The following is a 20248-nucleotide window of genomic DNA, read 5'->3' as shown; positions in this document are numbered from 1 at the left end:
CTGTACTGCGTTGCTTGGATTTCCAGCATCTACAAATTTTCTCTTGTTTGTGATACAATGTGCAGTCTAGTTTTTTCCAGGATAATCCATTAAAATGCATGCTATCCAAGCATTATGCCATGAAAATACTGGTCCCACTGATGGCCTCCCATTGAATCCCCAGAGAGTAAAATTTCTACCTAATACCTATTTAAGCTCTTTCATTTCTTTCAGAGCCACTTAACTACATGCATTTTCCTTACTGGGAAACTATGTGGATATTCTTAATGCGAATGTTTATAATGTTGTCCTTGTTGCTAATGAATGATACAGGAGGTGAAATTTTAGCAGTTGGTATTGTCTATAACCAAGCTGTGTTCTTTTCTGACATGAAGGAAAGTTCCCCATACATTGGTGAAATAAAATAACATAACCTAAAGAAGCAAAATAGCATATTAACTGAAGATTGACACCGCAGCATAAGAATCTAAGAGATCTGTTGGGCTTGTTGGTTACTATATTGCTCAGCTTTGAAAATATAAATATGGAAGAATAAATGCTGTGAATGTTCAAATTCAAAATGCAAATTTATTCATGAAATTGGCCAAATGAAATAGCATTCCTCTGGGGCCAAGGTGCAAAACATATGCAGCACATTAATCAAAATATTCAACCAAAAACATAGTCATGCAAAAATCATACATATAGCCCAAGTCCCTGAGCGACATGTCTTGCAAATTGATGGTGCATTCCTGGCAGTGTGAGACACTGCAATCCAGCCTGTCATCCCACTGATTGAACACTGGAGGGCAGCACCGATGGGAGAGACCAGTCCCCAACTGAGCATAGATGTCACACGCATCGTCTCCAGCATTTCATCTTTTGGACTGCAGCAGCAGGCAAGCCCACAGCTTAAGGCCTTGTCCCCGCCTCAACCAAGGCCATGCAGCTCTCCTGCCTACCATCTGCCATATCACCTAACAAGGGCAATAGGCCTGTGGCATCTTACAGTCCAACAGGGTCTTTCAATCACGTGAAATATCCAAGACAATCATCCACGTTAGTCCACATGCCACCATTGTACACCAACTCTGATGCCTTCAATGCCTTCCTGGCAGCAAAACAGTCTACACCCAGTCCATCTCCTCCGACACCCACTCCAGAACTTCCGATGCCCGGTCCAGCTCCTCTGATTAACAAGCAGCTCTCTGATGGGGTAGACCTGCATTACCTGAAGTTCTTGGAGTCCAGCATTGTCTTGTGATTGTCAAAAAGACATTTAACAAAAATAAACACCTTTGGTTGGCCCCCGAGAGTCCACTGCATCTGAACGCGCTGCCATCTTACCAGAACGTAGGCAAAATGTCATACTGAGAGAACGGAATCCTTGTCAGTCACCCTCAGAAAGTGGAGATAATGTTTTGTGAATATGCTTGAAGATGATCACATACAACAGCCTTAATAACTTCCTTCTGTTCTGTGGGATGAATACATTGATGATAGTGGAGGTTTTCAACATGAAGTTTTTGATTTATGTCTTCTTAATCATAGGGCATAAATCACATACCTTGATTCCTTCCTGATGAACTATATGGTTAAATGTGTTGGAGAACAGTAAAGGGATGGATATATTACTCATGGGATAGGTGTCCACACACGAAGTTAGCTGCAGCCAACACAAGCAACGTAGGCACAAATGGTACAAAGATAAGGGTTTGCAGCAATCTGCCCTAGAACAATAGATTGGAAATATGTTACACATGTATCACATCACACAAGCTTTAACATTATCTATTACATTGTCAATAAAAGGTGTGTAGCCCTTTCTGTTGCCATAAGGTTCGGTTCTGATTTCTTTGATTCAAAGTTTTCTGGTTTAATCGTTTGGTCAAACGCTGTTTATCAGTTCATCAAAGACGTTATTGTTGTTGGGAGAATCTCAGAAGTTGACAAGAGGGTGTACAGGAATAAGTTTGAGTGGTGTTGCAACAACTTTGCATTCAACATCAGCAAGACCAAGGAATTGATTATGGTCTTCAGGAAGAGGAAGTCAGGAGAACAAACACCACTCCTCATTGAGAGGTCAGTGGTGGAAAGGGTGATCACGTTTCTTGGTGCCAAAGTCTTGGAGAATTTATCTTTGACCCAAATCATTGATGCAATAATGAAGAAAGCATGCCAGTACCTGCATTTCATTATGAACTTGAAGAGATGGAAGTGGTGCAAAGTTTAAAGGCTTTTTGAAAATAGGTAGAGGAGCAGGTAGTTTTGAGGAAACAGAGAGGCTATTGAAGTACTTAGACAGATTAGGAGAATGGGCAAAGAAATTACAGGTGGAGTATAGTCAAACACGAGGAAATCTGCAGATGCTGGAAATTCAAGCAACACACACAAAATGCTGGTGGAACTCAACAGGCCAGGCAGCATCTATAGGGAGAAGCGCTGTCGACGTTTCGGGCCGAGACCATTCATCAGGACACAGGTCAAAGGGTCTTAGCCCGAAACGTCAACAGGGCTTCTCCCTATAGATGCTGCCTGGCCTGCTGCGTTCCACCAGCATTTTGTGTGTGTTATATGGAATATAGTGTCAGGAGGTGTATGGTCATGCACTTTGGTTGACTATTTTCAAAATGGAGAGAAAATACAAAAAACTGAGACTGCAAATGGACTTGGAAGTCCTTGTGGAGGATTCCCTAAAAGTTAATTTCTAGTTTGATTCTATGGTGAGGAAGGGAAATGCAATGTTAGCATTCATTTCAAGTGTACTAGAATATAAAAGCAAAGATGTATTGTTGAAATCTTATAAGCACTGGTGAGGCCTCATTTAGAGTATTGTGAATAGGTTCATAGAAAGGATGTGCTGAAACTGGAGACAGTTCAAAGGAAGTTTACAAAAATGATTCCAGGATTGAAAGGCTTGACATATGAAGTGTTCAATGGCTCTAGGCTTGTATTTACTAGAATTCAGAAGAATGGGGGTGGGGTGACCTCATTGAAACCTATCAAATGGTGAAAGGCCATGAAGTGGATGTGGAGAGGGTTTTCTATGGTGGGAGAGTCTAAGACCAGGGGACACAACATCAGAAAAGAGGAGTGTCCTTTTAGAATGGAGATGTGGAAGAATTCCTTTAGCCAGGAAGTGGTGAATCTGTAGGAATTCTTTGCCACAAGCAGCTGTGGAGGCTAAGTCTTTATGTATATTTAAGGCATGAGTTGATAGATTCTTGATTGGTCTGTGCTTGAAGGCAGGAGATTGGGTCTGAGAGGAAAATTGGATCAGCCATGATGAAATGGGCCAAATAGCCTAATTTTGCTCCTATATCTTATGGTCTTATGGAGATTTGGTATGTTACCAAAGACTCTTGCAAATTTCTAAAGATGTACAGTTGAGAACATTCCGACTGGTTTTATCACTGCCTGATATGGAGGTTCCAATGCTCAAGATGGTAAGAAGCTGTAGTGGGTTGTAGAATCGGCCAGCTCCATTACAACCACCACCCTCACTACCGTCAAAGGCGTCTTCAAAAGGTGGTGCCTCAAGAAGGCACCATCGAACACTGGGGGCTATCACCTTCTGGGACATTCCTCTTCTTGTTACTCTCATTAGGGAGGAAGGATGGGAGCCTGAAGAACCACATAGAGTATCTTAGGGACATGACATCTGGTTTCTGAATCATCCACGAACATTACCTTATCACCCTTTTGCATGATTTATTAGATCTAGCACTGATCTACTGCCACAAATCAACAGCTTCACCATGATTCTGTTTCTGACATTTAAACTTCAAATTCTTTCAGTTATCTTAATATCTATAGAGGTAGAATTGTCTGCTTGGATGCTTACTTGAAGTAAAATCTATATTTCTCTTCACACTGTGCCTTTGTATAGCTCTGTCCTCAGGCAATTTTTAAATTCTAATCAAATCCAAACAAATGAATCAGTTCATTGATAATTTCAGTAATCAATTAACATTTTATAAATATTTGCAATGCAGCCATTAACAAGTAGCTATGAGTAGAATTATTTTAATATAAAATTCAACACTAATGATGCTTAGTTAATCTGATCACCTTTTGTATTATATTTAGTATCCATGATTAGCAAATATGTTACGTGAGCTCACTGGGTTGAAGTCACAAATAGTTTACCCACTCAGGACTCTGAAAGGATGTGAATACAGTCTTTCAGCACTTGCTTTAATTGGAGGGACAGGAGAAGAGTGGGGAAAGTGTGAAGGGCGATACAGTGGCCAATCAGATGTGAAGTTTATGGTCTGATTATCCAGTAGACCTTGATTCCTAGATTGGAAGGATTCTTCCCACAAGAGGTTGCTGGTAGGGAAGACAGTGTCACTTCACAGACTTCTACATATTCCGTGTTTGCTGTCAATCATCAGTCAAGCATGAGAGGGGGAAGGAAACTGAGAGATGAAAGCATGCAAAGACAGTGTGTGAATGACTTCCAGATGTTCTTGTCTGCCAGTGTGAGGAACCTTCAGACATTTGCTTTCAGGTGTAGAAGATGATGCTGAAACCTTCAGGTGTACAAGATGGGTGAGGCATAGATAGAATGGACAGCCAGCATGGAGTAGGTTTAGACAGGTTGGCACCGTATCATGGGCTGAAGGTCCTGAATTGTGCTGTGCTGTTCTATGTTTTATGCTCTATTCTCCTCCATCAATATGAGAGACCTCCAGAGGCCTTCATACCTCGGTGTCTTCCGGAAGTAACAGAGAAGTTATCTATCTACTATGAGAGACATCAGAAGAGGTCCTCAATGGATATCGACCTAGCCTTACTGGCATAGAGTCACACGACATCCCATATTCCCATCAACACCCCACACTCACTTACATACAAGGAACAGTTTACTATGCCTTTGGGATGTGGAAGGAAAGTGGATCACCCAATGGGAATCCACAGCGAGAAGGTGCAAACTCGGCCCATAAAACACCGGAGCTGAGAACTGAACATAGGACACTGGAGTTGTGTGCCAGGGTTATCAGCTATGTCACTGTTCCTTCTTTAGACTGAGGACAAGTTACAGACAGTACATTCTTGACAAGGCCAGTTATCCTGCTGGCTGCTGTGTGACAACAGGTACAAACGACACAGCAGTAAGAGACCTGACTATGGAGCTCTAGCTGACAGGCAGAAGGAACAATGGCAGTAGGGCAGTGGACAAGTGAATGGAATTGTTGGAGTCTTTGGTCTGGATATTCACTGGCATCAATAATCTCCTTCACACTGATCTAAACTGTCTAAACAGAATTAGGTTTAGTATTAAGAGCCTAAGAGCAAGGAAGAGGAGTAGCGATAATTAAAAAATGAGTTAGAGGTGAACAATGCCTTGTTATAGATTTAAGTCAGATTACACCTGAACATATTGTGTACAATTCTTGTTGCCACACTGCTGGAAGCTAGAGAAGATACAGTAAAGATTCACGACGAAGTTACTGGGACTGGAGGGCCTGAGTTATAAGGTTGATACTAGGTAGACTGGGTCTGTTTACTCTGGAGCAAAAGAGATTGCATCAAAAGTGACTGCATCACTGCATCTCTGTATGGTATCTCAGTTGTACAGCAGCTGATAGGAAAGCACTTCAGTGTGTCGTCTCTAGTGCACAGAAAATCATCAGGACACAGCTCTTCCATCTGGCAGATGTTATAAGATTTTTTATGCCCACACTTCCAGACTGAAAAGTAGCTTTTTCCCCAGATCTATAATTGCTCTGAACCAAACAATCAAGCATCATCCATAAATTTATTATATTGTCACTTTTAATACTGGTTTTATGGCTGTCATGCATCTGAGTTGCACTTTTGTACTGCTGGACATTGCTTGTACTGACTGGTTACTTGATTTTATTTATTGTTTGTTTATATTATTTGTTGTTTTATAGATTGAGTATGAGAGTTACTCATTTTCACTGTATTGGTGCATGACAAATTGTACTATGCAATGACAATAAAGATATTTCATTTCACTTCATCTAAGGGTAACTTTAAAGTTTATAAAATCATGAGGGGTGTAGATAAGGAGAATATTGCAGTTTTTTCATGGGGTAGGGGAGTGTAAAACTAGATGTAGGATTTGAAGGGAAGATATATAGTGGATGTAAAAAGGCAGGTTTTTCACAAAGTGCGTGGTGGGTACATAGAACCAACCAATTGATGAAGTGGTAGGGGCAGGTAAAATTGCAATATTTTAAAAGGTATTTGGACAGCTCGATGGATAGTAAAGTTGCAGAGAGATATGGGCCAAGTGTGGGACTGGTTGAAGATAGTGCCTTGGTCAGCATAAAGAGATGGACTGAAAGATCTGTTTTTGTGTTGTTTGACCACAGACTCATCTGAAGAAAGCTGTCTTGAGATCTAAGTGCTACTGTTGAGACTTGAGGGACGAGGACGAGCAGCAGCAACATTAGGCAGGCTAAGGTTGAATTTTTTTGACTTCACTGGAGGCAGTAACAGCAGTTATGGAATGGCCTACTCCTCGTGAAGAAGTCAAGTATCCCTGGTGGCCATATTTGCAGGAAGTGTGTCCAGCGACATCTCCACACAGATGGGTTGGATAGGTTGGAGCAGCAATGGTACTGAGGAGCATTAGGAGACAGGAAGCGTTACAGTTGGGAGCTTCAAGGATGAGGTCACACACAAGGTTAGCCAGTTAGATGGGTAATTGCAGGGATGTGGAGTCTATTTCCCTCTCTAAATAATGTGACTTTGATACTTTGGGATGGGAATAGCCTCTCAGTAGCCAGATCAGTGGTACTATGACTGCCTTTGCTGAACAGGTGGATGGGCAAAGTCCAGGTGAGCCATGTGATAGGATTCTCTATCATCAGGTGTTTCTGTGGTCATGAACAAGACATTGCCTCCCTGAAGCTGCATTAAGAATGCAGGCACAGCGCAATTTGAAAAGGGGCGAGGAGCAGCCAAGCGCTCTGTCAATATGAACACCAGAGGCAGAAGGAGCAGTGTCCTGCAAACAGTATTAGGGAGCAGAAAGTTAAAATAAACAGGATTAGAGTTGTAGTCTCAGGATTGCTCCTTGTACCATGCAGTAATCAGGAAAGAAACAAGAATATAGTACAGTTCTGTGTGTGGTTAAGGAGCAAGTGCAGGAGGGAGAGCTTTTGGTACATGAATGATAGAATGATGGAAAAGTACAGCACAGAATCAGGACTTTTGGCCCACCTGCTCCATGCCGAACTATTTAAACCGCCTACTCCCATTAACCTGCACCAGGATCATAGCCCTCTATACCCTTACCATCCACATATTTATCCAAACTTCTCTTGAATATTGAAATCGAGCTTGCACTGGCAGCTCATTCCACACTCTCATGACCCTCCCATCAAATCTCCCATCTTGTCTTGATCCGGTCCGAGGGCTCCGGACTCCGGGTCCTGCAGTTGTCCCTCCCGTCACCCGTGATCTAGTTAGGACACTCCTGGCTCAAGGAGGCACACCTGTAACTCATTGAGCTGCAGGTGTTTATAAAGCAACTTGGGAGTGGGACCAGGTGGGTGGTTGTTTTGTTCTGTTTCCCTGCCGGCTCTGAACTCTTCTCTGCATTCTGTTAATCCTGTCCGGGCTCAGATTTACTCATCATGCTTCTCTGCCCCGTACCAGTACTGCCAGGTTGGTCCGCTCCCCTACCTTTCTTCCCATGGGCTGGTCCCGCTTCTCCACTCGTTTGTTTTGTTTGTGCGGTCTGCCGACCGTTTCCGACTTTCCCGTTATCATGACTGGTCACCTTGGATCACCTCCGGGTCGGTCCGGCCGGTCTGCCGCTGCCCGGCGGGGGTTCTGCCCCGTCCTCCTCTTCCGCCTGAACCCTGGGATTGTGCTCCGCACCAGCCTAGGGGTTCGCGTTGTGCCCAGGCCTCCGGTGTTTCCGCCTGGGAGGTGGCCCTTCCCAGGGAGGGCTCTCCGCCAGCCTATCTAGCCACCTAGACCTGCCTGCCTGAACTCCGGGAGCCCGCTCCGCTCTGCCCTGCCTGCCTGAACTCCGGGAGCCCGCTCCGCTCTGCCCTGCCTGCCTGAACTCCGGGAGCCCGCTCCGCTCTGCCCTGCCTGCCTGAACTCCGGGAGCCCGCTCCGCTCTGCCCTGCCTGCCTGAACTCCGGGAGCCCGCTCCGCTCTGCCCTGCCTGCCTGAACTCCGGGAGCCCGCTCCGCTCTGCCCTGCCTGCCTGAACTCCGGGAGCCCGCTCCGCTCTGCCCTGCCTGCCTGAACTCCGGGAGCCCGCTCCGCTCTGCCCTGCCTGCCTGAACTCCGGGAGCCCGCTCCGCTCTGCCCTGCCTGCCTGAACTCCGGGAGCCCGCTCCGCTCTGCCCTGCCTGCCTGAACTCCGGGAGCCCGCTCCGCTCTGCCCTGCCTGCCTGAACTCCGGGAGCCCGCTCCGCTCTGCCCTGCCTGCCTGAACTCCGGGAGCCCGCTCCGCTCTGCCCTGCCTGCCTGAACTCCGGGAGCCCGCTCCGCTCTGCCCTGCCTGCCTGAACTCCGGGAGCCCGCTCCGCTCTGCCCTGCCTGCCTGAACTCCGGGAGCCCGCTCCGCTCTGCCCTGCCTGCCTGAACTCCGGGAGCCCGCTCCGCTCTGCCCTGCCTGCCTGAACTCCGGGAGCCCGCTCCGCTCTGCCCTGCCTGCCTGAACTCCGGGAGCCCGCTCCGCTCTGCCCTGCCTGCCTGAACTCCGGGAGCCCGCTCCGCTCTGCCCTGCCTGCCTGAAGACCAATGTGCCCAAAGTTTTTGTAATGGCCTTATCTACCTGTGATGCCACTTTCAATGAATTATGGACTTGTACTCCCAGATCCCTTTGTTTTACCACCCTCCTAAGAACCCTGCCATTTACTGTGTAAGACCTGTTCTGGTTGGTTATACCAAAGTGCAGCACCTCACACTTGTCTGCATTAATTTCTGTTGAAAAATTCCTCTCGTTTTTAAACCTTTGGCGCACTATGTCACATGTTTGTGCAGTCTAGCATCTTTTCCCTGATCACTAAAAAAAAATGGTTTCTCTCTGAGATGTCTTTAGTCCTTCACTCTCACTGAGATATTTAAAGAGTTATTTACAAATCAGGGACTTTAAGATCTCAATTATATATTCCCTATAAACTCAGGTAAGAACTTACTAGATGTAGTTTTTAGTTTGACACTTTTTTGTAATAGTTCAATATCTAATATTTATGGTATGTTACTGGAGATGAGGAATGCTCCTTTAGACAAAATTAAGAATCTCTGGGAACAAGACTTAGACATCAATATCTGAGGAAACTTGGAATGAAATTTTCAAGCAGGTAAATACTTCATCGCTATGTGCTCATCATTCCCTCATACATAAGTGGTACATAGAGGTCATATGACTAAGGATAAGCAATCTTGTTTTTATTCAGATATATCTCTCTACTGTGACAGATGTAATAATGGAGAAGCTTCATTAATTCATATGTTTTGAACTTGTCCAAATCTTGAAAAATATTGGAAGGAAGTTTTTCAAACTTTTTCCTTACTTTTTAAAGACAATTTTAAGCCTAATCCTCTGACGACCCTATTCGGAGTTGTTGCAGGACAAGATATTAAGCCGAAGGCATCTGATTTACATATTTTGGCCCTTAGCTCTCATATAGCTCGGAGGATGCTTTTGTTTAAATGGAAAGATGTTTTTCCTCCTACTCATGCTCAATGGGGGGCTAAATTAGCATGGACTTTCTACAACCAGCTACAGGGGTGCGATAGCTAGGAATAGGGGAACATTGTAGTGATGTGGCTGGGGTAGGGGTGGTGAAATATTCTCAGAAAAAGCTTCTCAAAAACAGTATGTACAGATGGGAGCTTCCTGGAGCCAAGGGCACTCACACCAGAAAGTACAGTGAGAGTAGCTACCAGGGGTTCTCTTACCCATCATCAGTATTGTGGCATCTATTATCAGGGACAACCTGCACTAAACCAGGGAGCTTTCTACGTGAGGGTGACATGGGCTGTGAGAGTGATACAGGCAAGCAAGTCCACTGGGCCTTGAAGTTTTCAAAGGTCACACAGAAACAATCACTAGCACTTGCACTAATGGTGATAAAATGTGCATTGTACAAATCACTCAAGCAAGCTAAGCAGCTAATACACTGTACATGGAAACCTCCCACCAAAAATGCCATAGGCTTTCTATGCCTGCATTAACTCTTCCAGAAATATGTGCAGTATCAGTTTAGTGCAGCATATTCTGCATTCCGTTTCTACCTTTGCATTGAAAAATCTGTTATGATGACACACTGAAAGCTTTTCACTCTTTCTTGGTACTGGTGGCAATAATAATTCCAGTTCCAATTATTTACAATTTTCTTCTATTCAACACCAATTGTCCAGTTATTGTGAGCTCAGATTCCTGGATTTGTCCATTGTACAAGCTGAGGGTATGGAAAATATAAAACCCAAGTTATTTGTGCAATCAGTTGGGGGGAAGTTTAAATCCCTTTGGGACAAATTTACAAAGGAACTGTGTTGCCCGACAATTTGATTAATCATGGACACAGATGAGCTATTTACTAAAACAGTCAGACATAATTGGTCAGCACCATGACACTGTTTCACAGTAGCAGAGACAGGGGTTAATCCTGATCTCAGAAGGGTCTGTGGAGGTTGCTCCTTTTCCCTGGGTTTTCTATGAACTCCAATTTCCATATTTCAAAGGCTTGCAGCTTGCTACATTATTTACCATTGTAACCTGTCCTTAGTGTGTTTGTGAATGATAGAACCTGTAGGAAGTTGAGATTGTGAGACAATAAAGAAAATGGGATTCGAGTAGCTTTGATACAAGTGGATCAGCAAGGGGACCCGGTGGGCTGAATCTCTCTGTGACTCTTAATAATAATTTGATTCAAATGTTAGAAGATTATTTAACATAATATATTTGCCAATTACTTATAATCTATATTATTCTCCTGAGGGCTCAGCCACTTCTGTCATTTTGTGTCTGACATTTAATTTGGTTCAGCTGGACAACCGATCTAAACTAGCATTTGTTTTATACAGGTCAGTTAATGTCACATTTATGCAAATAATAACTGCTCAGAGATTGCCTGGAGTTGCTTACTCAGTGTGTAGAAGACCTGGGGAGCATCTCCCTTGCTGCAGATCGGCTTAAACGCTTCAGGCAGTTTTGTGTTGTTGCAGAAGGAGCGGGTTCCCAAGTAGGTGAAACGTGGCCTCTCGATGATCTCATTATCCATCACCTCCTTCAGATGAATCACATCATCCAATTGAAAATCATGGTCCCCCAGCTTAGAAAGAGGAGAAACATAGAGGAAAGCCATTACCTTATTCACACATCCAGGGTGGTTTGAAGCATAGAGCCCAAAATAGATGCTGCTGTTGATATGAGTGGATCAGGGAGTTTAGGGTTCAATTTCAGCACTGCTTTGTAAGGAGTCTCTGTATGTCCTCCCAGTGGAATGCATGGGGTTTCTTTGGGTTCTCTGGTTTCCTCCAACAGTCAAAAGATGTACTGGCTAGGTTAATTGGTCATTGTAAATTGTCCTGTGATCGAGCTAAACAGGTTTTACTGGGGCAGCGTGGCTCTGTGCTGTTTTGCTAAATATTGGCGAGGGATGATCTGAGTGAAACTTCAGTCACCAGTAGATTGGCCTGGTGTAAGCTGACATATTGTGTTGTTCTGTTTTCGTTAAGATCCCATGGTTTCTTGTGATGAGGAAGGTCACAAGAAACCATGTGGCCTGAACTGTGATTCTTGTCGGGCTGGATGAACGCAAGTTTGTATATGGCAGGTTTAGGAGTGATACATTGAAGAGTGAAGAACAACTTATTACTTGACAAACTCTCAATGGGAAATTGCACTTCCATCCCATTGGAAGGAAGGAAAAGAAACATTTACTAACTTCCTTGTAACATGGTTGTACAGGTTTTTGTGGCTGATCTCAATTTTCAAAGAAGCTGAAGTTCACTGAGTTTACAGTTAGATTGGAGTCCATCTTTCATCTTTCTAATGAACAAACAGCTCATTGATCCTTCCCAATTTTGGAAGCTTGGAGAATTTATTTGACCTATCACTGATCGGAGAACCTCCGCTACTATACCAATAACATGAATGACTAGCTGCCAAAGACTCAAAGTACAACAAAAATTGTGGTCAAACCAAATAATTTTTTAATATAATTGAATGGCACACTACTATTTTTGCTCATTCTTCTCCCCCCACCATCTCCCTACACCTGTTTCTTGCATATGATGCATATCTACAATCGTGCTATCAGGAAGCCTCTCCAAGTATTAGTAGAAGGAACTTAGAGCAACTGGCACGGTACAAAGGGAAGGGTTCACCACTGTCAAGGTGGAGACAGTCAGAGTATTGCTCTTACCCGAACAACGATAACTCCTGAAAGAGCTTGCAAGGAGGCGTTGAGCAAAATGCTGGCCCAAACTGCTCTCATGGTTGCTGATGTTCTCCTGAAGCAAATCAAGCCAGTGCGACCTGTCAGCCTGAAATGTCTTTTTAAAGTCTCGGCTGAAGATTTTTAAATCATCTGATACTGCTTCAATGACATAAGCACAGTAAATCACAGTGCACATGAATTGTCTTTATACAGCTAAATGAAATGACATTTATCTAATGTCATTAATGAGTAACTGAATGTCACTATTATGGTTCAAAGAAGGGAATGTTTTCACTGTACATGATGTGTGGCAAAGTTATAAATGAGTCTGCAATCTAAACTCAAGTGAGTCCTTTTCCTGGAACAGTTTGATATTGTTTAATTTATTCATCAGTGATTCCTGGGCCTGGTGGGTGAAATGATGCCAAGTTGGAAAGATCAAAAAGAATTGAGTTACATATTACATTTTAAAAAGAATCTTGTATGACAAGCCAGGAACAAGAGCTGAAAAAGAGGACAGTTGAATGGTGAATACTGAAGGGGGCAGCATAAGGCTCACATCTGACCCATGCCCATTCCCTGATAACTACTATGGAAGCATAGTGTGATGCTATTAGAGGTCAGGGCATCAGAGTTTGGAGTTCAGTTCCAACTTCATCTGTAAAGAGTCTCTGTCCATCCTCCCTGTGGAATGTGGTTGTTATCTCCCAATTCTTCAGTTTCCTCAGGCAATCCAAAAATATTCTGTGTAGGTTAATTGATCATTGTCCCATGATTAGGTTAGTATTAATTCAGGGGTTACTGGAGCTGCACTTAAAGGGCCAGAAGGTCCTTCTAAATAAAAAAATAAAATAAAATAAAGCTACTGTTGTCCCTTTCTCTGTTTCTTTCCCACGAATTCACAAAGTTTTCCCTTATTAGTGTAACATGCTGTAGAGTTTCACTGATAATGTAATTGTTTCTTTGTAGCAGTAATGCTTGGATTATGACTAGAGATAATGGGGTTTGGAATGTTGTTGTTCTTTCTTGTGAGTCTGGAAGAGAGATTTCTGCGGTCTTTTGCCGGGGAGAGATGAGGAGAGAAGACACGAATAGAGAGAGTTGGTAGACTGCTGGACAGAGTGGACTTAGAGCGAGGGTCTGAAGGGCAGCGACGATCAGAAGAGGTCGATGGTGGACGACGGCTTCTCAGTGAGCTCCAACATTGTGCAACAGACTGTTTAATAAGATTGCGCCCTTTTTTCTTTTTTTTTTCATTTCTTTACTAACCATATAGTCAAAGTAATAGTTATAAAGCTTAATTGTTTAATTACATATTGTGTACTGTTTGTTATTTTGGGGTACTGATTTGTAACAGGGGACACATCATGCAGCTGACGCACCCTGCAAAAGTTGTCATCGTTGATCATAGTCAGCTTCATTTGTTGGCTGGCCCTGCTTCCCAGCAATGATGTAAAGTCGTCAGTGACCACAACAAACTCAACAGAATACTTTGGGGTATTTAGCGTAACATCATGGGGTTACGCAATTTCACTCTGCACATCCCTTCTGCATCCATGGTGGTCTTGTTCCACATCAGCAGCTTTTTTGTGCATTGTCTTAGTTTGTGATCTACTCCCTCCAAGTACTTGCGGGGTAAAATGTTAATGCTCACCCCGCTGTCGACTTGAAAGTCTATTGACTTTCCATTGATGAGCATCTGTGCAAATAAGTCTTCCTTTGTCTTCACACTGTTGACCACCAGTATGACACTGTCGATAAACTCGGTGCTGCTGTCACTGTCGGTTTGGTCATCGCTTTGTGCTTCCATACCATGCACAGGCTTCTGCTTGCATACCTTTGCAAAGTGATTTTGAATGCCACACGCCTTGCACACCTGTCCGTATGCTGGGCATTTTTGCTTGTCTCTTGCATGTTCCGTGTCACTGTACTTGCAAGGGTTCTCTTTGTTTCTGTGGCTGTTCAAGGTGCCTTTTGCTCTGGCTCCACCACTAGAACTAGCCTTCTGTCCAGGATGCTTTGAACCTTTCTTGTTAGTGTGAGGTTTAATCCCATGGACAGTAGCGGACTCGCTATCTGCAGCTGTACTGAATGCTTGTACATGTGATTCAGCCATTTCTGAACTTTTACAGATGTCAATACAGTTATTGAGCGTTAGTTTTCCCTCTTGTAACAGACATTTTCTGGTATGGGAGTCATTAATGCCCAGTACGATCTTGTCTCTCAGCAGACTGTCTGACAAACGTGAACAAAAATTACTTGTCTTTGCAAGAGATCTAAGGCTGGCAAGAAACAATTCAAAGGTCTCACCTTGTTCTTGTTGCTGCTTGCTGAACAAGTACCATTCATACATCTCATTTTTCTCACCGATAGCATATCTGTCAAATGCAGCTAAAATCTTTGAGGTCTTGGCTTTCAGCCTCATCTGCGAACACAAAACTGTTATAGACCTCAAGTCCTGACAGTCCAATTGTATGCAAAAATAATGCTGTCTGGTATGCTGGAACTTGTTTGTGCAGTTGTGCCATGACGCTGTAGTTTGTCCACATCTGCTGACATGTCTTCCATCCGTCTATCCGCAGTTGATCGTCACAGCCAGTGGCGAGCGAATGCCACTGACTGGGGGAGGACCATGGTTCCCTGGCACGGGCTGCTGCTGGGATTCTGCTGTCTCACCTCCAGACATTGCTACTGCACCCATCTCTATCTGTGGCTCGTTGCTCGTCTTGGTTGACATTTTTCTACTCTTACACTCACCCTCCGATGTTTCAGAGTTGCACTATTATTATGCTGCCAACTGCAAGTTGAAAAAATCGGGTGCTGTGGTTGTAAAAAGCAATTTTCCAAGCACCACCGCTGACACCATGTTTTGAGACAGATTTTTCAGATAAAAACAAATGCATATGCGCACCAACTTTAATCGTCTGCTCACGAGTGCATGTACAAGTGTAACGGGGGAGGGGGGTCTCATTGAAACTTGTTGAATGTTGAAAGGCCTCAGTAGGAAAGGACGTGGAGAGAATCTTTCCTATGGTTGGGGAGTCTAAGACCAGTGGACACAGCCTCAGAACAGAGGGATATCCTTTTAGAACAGAGATGAGGAGGAATTTCTTTAGCCAGGGAGCAGTGAATCTGTGGAATTCATTGCTACAGGCAGCTGTAGAGGCCAAATTATTGGGTGTATTTAAGGCAGAGGTTGATAGATTCTTGTTTAGTCAGGACATGAAGAGTTATTAGGAGATGGCAGGAGATTGATGCTGAGAGGGAAATGGATCAGCCATGATGAAATGGCAGAGCTGACTCAATAAGCCAAAATTCTACTCATATATCTTATGGTCTATTTGTTAGATAGTTGTTCTTATTATTTGGAATGTACTAGTTGATAAATCCCCAGGGCTGGTTCAGATCTATCCCAGTTTGTTATGAGAAACAAGGGAGGAAGTTGCTGGGACCTTGAAAGAGATTTTTGCTTCTTTATCTTAGGGGCAGGTACCTGAAAGCCAGAGGATAGTTAACGTTGTTTATTTATTTCAGAAGAACAGCAGGGATAAGCCAGCTGGGTACAAAGCAGTAAGCTTTACCTCATTTGTATGCTAATAGGATGTATGTGCCTTTGGACAGATAGCTGTTGATTATAAATAGTCAGCATGGGGTTGTGCATGGGAAATCCTGCCTCACTTGTTTGATTGAGTTCTTTGAGGAGACAACTAAGAAAATTGATGAATGTAGAAGAGGCGATGTTATGTTTTGACAAGTTCTCATATACTAGGCTGGTTCAGGATGCATGTGTGGTGAACTACATTTACCTGTCTGGACACGCCCCCTGCTGACTGCTCCTGTGGCTCCTCCCACAGACCCCGGTATAAAGGCGATTGAGGCCTGAGCCTCAGTCTCCAGGATGTAGTATGGTGGTCAACTACTGCTTGTTCTTTCTTCCAGTCAATAAAAGCCGATATCTCGCCTCACGTCTCAGAGAGTTATTGATGGTGCATCAATTTTATATACTTATAAGAAACTTCACCCCATGGGGACTCTCTTTTAAAACAAATGGGGGGTGAATGTGGTGAACTACATATACCTGTCTGGACATGCCCCCTGCTGACTGCTCCTGTGGCTCCTCCCACAGACCCCTGTATAAAGGCGATTGAGGCCTGAGCCCGACCTCTCTGTCTCCAGGATGTAGTATGGTGGTCAACTACTGCTTGTTCTTTCTTCCAGTCAATAAAAGCTGATATCTCGCCTCGCGTCTCAGAGAGTTATTGATGGTGCATCAGCATGCGATCTAAGATGAGCTGAGTAAACCAGAAAGGAGGAAGAGGGTAGTGGGGAAGGATACTTTTCTGATTGGAAGTTTCTGATTAGTGGTGCACTGCAGGGATCGGAGCTGGAATCATGGTTGCTTGTGATATGCATTAAACACTTGGATGTAAATGGAGAAGGTATGACTGGTAAGCTTGTAGTTGACATGAAAACTGGAAATGTAGTGGATACTGAAGGTAACAGCATGATATACTGTAGGTCAGATGGAGAATTGGACAAAGTGTTGGCAGATCGAATTTAACCATAACCTTTGAAAGATCATGCTTTTTGGAAAGACAAAAGTAGGATGCTAATGATGTTGACGTGAACAGGCTGTTTCCATTGAGAGTAGGGGAGATTCAAACTAGAGGACATGATTTGAGAGTTAGGGGGCAGAAGTTTAAGGGAAACACGAGGGGGTATTTCTTTACTCAAAGAGTGATAGCTGTGTGGAATGAGCTTCCTGTAGAAGTAGTAGAGGCCAGTTCAGTTGTGTCATTTAAGGTAAAATTGGATAGGTATATGGACAGGAAAGGAGTGGAGGGTTATGGGCTGAGTGCGGGTAGGTGGGACTAGGTGAGATTAAGGGTTTGGCATGGACTAGGAGGGCCAAGATGGCCTGTTTCCGTGCTGTGATTGTTATATGGTTATATGGTTAATATTTATGAACAGAGAGACTTTGGAGCTCCCTAAAAACAGCAACACAGGTAGACAGGGAGGTGAAGAAGATATATGGCATGCTTGCCTTCTCAAGTTGGTGCATAGAATATAAAAGTTGTTACTTTATGTTGCAACTTTACAAAATTAGCTAGATGCACTTGGAGCACTGTGCCCAGTTTTGATCATCACCAGGTAAGAATATTGTGGTGGTGAGAGTGCAGAGGAGATTCAACAAAATATTGTCTGGATTGGAGGATTTTATTTATGGATTGAGGCTGGATAATCTAGCTTTATTTACTCTGGATTGAAAGAGGCTGAGAGGTCATCTGACTGAGACATATGAAATTAAAAGAGGCAGACCAAGGGTAGATGATAAAAAGTATTTTTCCTATCATAGGAAATTTTAATGTTCCTGATGATGCCCAGGAATGCCTCAGTTCAAGGAGCTTTAATTGGGAGGAAGTCATGAAATGCATTCAGGAATGTTTTCTGAAGCAGTATGTAGAGAGTCCTACAGGACAGTTGGCTTATCTGACCTAATCACAGGAACAAGTGTGTTGAAGTCTGTGGATGAACCCTTGGGAATGATTACCATCGTTCACTAAACAAAGAAGCCATGGAAAAAGGTAAAGTTGGTCCTCAAGATAGGGCCATAGACTGAGGGATGTTATATTCCAGATCTTCCCAGAATCTGATGGAGATGTACTGGGAGTGGTTGTGGGGGAAAGAAACAGCTAATAATTGGGAGAGTTTAGAAGTAAGACAGTGAGAGTTCAGAGTCAGCATGTTCCTGTAAAAATGAAAGGCACTGATGAAAATTTAGGGAACCAAAGTGAAGGGAGGATATTGAAGGCTGCATAAGGAAAAAGAAAGAAATGTACATCAGATGAAAGAAATTGGCATTGAATAAGTCCTTTGAAATTTATAGGGGATACAGGAAAATACTTGTAATTTAAAAAAGGTGCAGTGAAATTACCTTGGCAAATAGAATGAAAGAGAATGCTAAAACCTTTTATGTTTTAGAAGCGAGAAGGTTGTGAATGAATTAACAGGTCCTCTCAGTGACCAGAAGGGTAATCTAACAATGCAGCCAAGGTGATAAGGAAAGCAGGAGTGGGGGTATGCTGAAGGGTCAAGTATAAGAAAAGTGGAGGATGGTTATTGGCCGTCTCTTTTCAGAAAGGGTTGCAGTGATGAGTCAGTGATAGGGAGATTATTGGAGCAGATTCTGAGGACAGTATTTATGTTCACTTTGCAAAGGCAGGGACTTATTAGGAGGAGTCAGAATTTGCATAGCAAAGATATGTTTCACAATTCTGATAGAGCTTGTTGATGAGGTATCTAAGAAGGTGATGAAAGTGGAGTGGCAGATGCAGTTTCACTAAAGCTCTTGACAAGGTCTCCAATGGTAGACTGGTCTAGAAGACGAAAGTACAAGGGATCCAAAACTGTGTTTTTTTTTTTGCAAGGTCGACAGTAGAGATAGATTAGTCCTTTTCTGATGAGAGGTTTATAACAAGGGATACACTCCAGGGGCCCATGCTGGAACACATATAAATAACTGATGAGAAAGTAAGTGGTTTGACTAGTAAATAGAACATGAAACATAAAAATCTATATCACATTACTGGCCCTTCGGCTCATAATGTTGTGACGACAATGTAACCTACTCCAGAAACTTCCTAGAATTACCCTACCACATAGCTGTCTATTTTTCTAAGCTCCATGTACCCGTTTAACAGTCACTTAAATGGCCCTATTGTATCCACCATCACCAGCAGTGCATTCCATGCACCCACCACTCTCTCTCTGACATTCCCCTTTAACCTACTTCCAAGCATCTTAAGACTATGCATCCTCATGTTAGCTATTTCAGCCCTGGGAAAAAGCCTCAGGTTATCCACATAATCAATGTCTCTCATCATCTTATACACCTCTATCAGGTCGCCTTGCATTAGGGTTGTGATAGATGGTGATTTTAACATTCCTCATATTAACTGGAGCTCACATAGCTCATAGGGCTGGATGAAATAGATACACCAAAAGTGTGCAGGAAAGATTCCTGAATCAGTCCATACAGGTAACAAAGGCTAAAAGGATAAACCAGGAATTTAATACAGAAAAGTATTAGGTGTTGCACTTCAGGAATACAAACCAGAGTAGTGAGGAGTGTGGTAGAACAGAGGGAATAAAATTCATAATTCCTTGAAAGTGGCATCATAGTTAGATAGGGCCATAAAGTAAGCTTTTGGCACATTGGCCTTCATAAATCAAAGCACTGAGTACAAAAGTTAGGATGTTATATTTAAGTTCTATAACACTTTGGTAAGGCCTAATTTTGAGTATTGTGTGCAGTTTTGGTCCTCTAACTACAGGAATGATGTCACTGAGATTGAAAAAGTGCAGAGAAAATTTACTTGAGATCCTGAGTTACAGGGGAAAGTTGAATAGGTTTGGATTTTATTCCCTGGAATGTAGAAGAATGAGGAGAGATTTGATAGAGTTATACAAAATTATAAGGAGTATGGACAGGGTAAATGCAAGCAGGCTTTTTGCACCGAGGTTGAGTGAGACTAGAACTCTAGTTTGTGGATTAAGAGTGAAAAGTGAAATGTTTTAGGGAAACATGAAGGGGAATTTCTTCACCCAGAGGGAGCTGAGAGTGTAGAATTAGCTGCTAGTAGAAGTGGTGGATGTGGGTTCAATTTCAACATTTAAGACAAGTTTGGATAGATACATGGATGGGAGAGGCATGAAAGGCCCAGGTGCATGTCAATGGGACTTGGCAGATTAATTGTTCAGTATGGACTAGATGGGTCAAAGGGCCTGTTTTGTGTTGCAGTGTTCTATGACTCTGTAGCAGCTGGGATGTTATTTTGTAGTTGTACAAAACATTAGGTGGTTGACATTTGGAAAAT

At 43.2% G+C, this 20248-nt stretch overlaps 1 protein-coding gene and 1 long non-coding RNA gene across 3 annotated transcripts in view; one reads left to right on the top strand and one right to left on the bottom strand.

The window, feature by feature from the left end:
• Positions 1-587: 587 nt before the first annotated feature.
• LOC132381968 (guanylin-like) lies at positions 588-12460 on the bottom strand. The gene is made up of 3 exons (XM_059951671.1): positions 12357-12460; positions 11075-11261; positions 588-1709 (listed from the first exon to the last, which is right to left on the bottom strand). Exons 1-3 carry the CDS (start codon positions 12426-12428, stop codon positions 1642-1644), a joined length of 327 nt encoding a protein of 108 aa, XP_059807654.1. The 5' UTR covers positions 12429-12460; the 3' UTR covers positions 588-1641.
• Positions 7420-20248, top strand: part of LOC132381969 (uncharacterized) — a 48813-nt gene continuing 35984 nt past the window's right edge. For both annotated transcript variants that reach the window (XR_009508154.1, XR_009508153.1), the window contains exon 1: positions 7420-7507. This is a non-coding gene — a long non-coding RNA (uncharacterized LOC132381969). The remainder of the gene's footprint in view (positions 7508-20248) is intronic.

Source organism: Hypanus sabinus, chromosome 27, assembly GCF_030144855.1.
Source record: "Hypanus sabinus isolate sHypSab1 chromosome 27, sHypSab1.hap1, whole genome shotgun sequence".
NCBI lineage: Eukaryota > Metazoa > Chordata > Chondrichthyes > Myliobatiformes > Dasyatidae > Hypanus > Hypanus sabinus.
The sequence above is the reverse complement of the archived record's forward strand: the minus strand, read 5'-3'. Positions and strand labels throughout refer to the sequence as shown.

Coding starts and splice junctions, on each gene's coding strand:
- LOC132381968 (XM_059951671.1), bottom strand. CDS start 12,428: ATGAGAGCAGTTTGGGCCAGCATTTTGCTCAACGCCTCCTTGCAAGCT. Junction 11,262..12,356: donor CAGGAGTTATCGTTGTTCGG/GTAAGAGCAATA, acceptor CCTCTTTCTAAG/CTGGGGGACCATGATTTTCA. Junction 1,710..11,074: donor CCAGGTCTTCTACACACTGA/GTAAGCAACTCC, acceptor CTATTGTTCTAG/GGCAGATTGCTGCAAACCCT.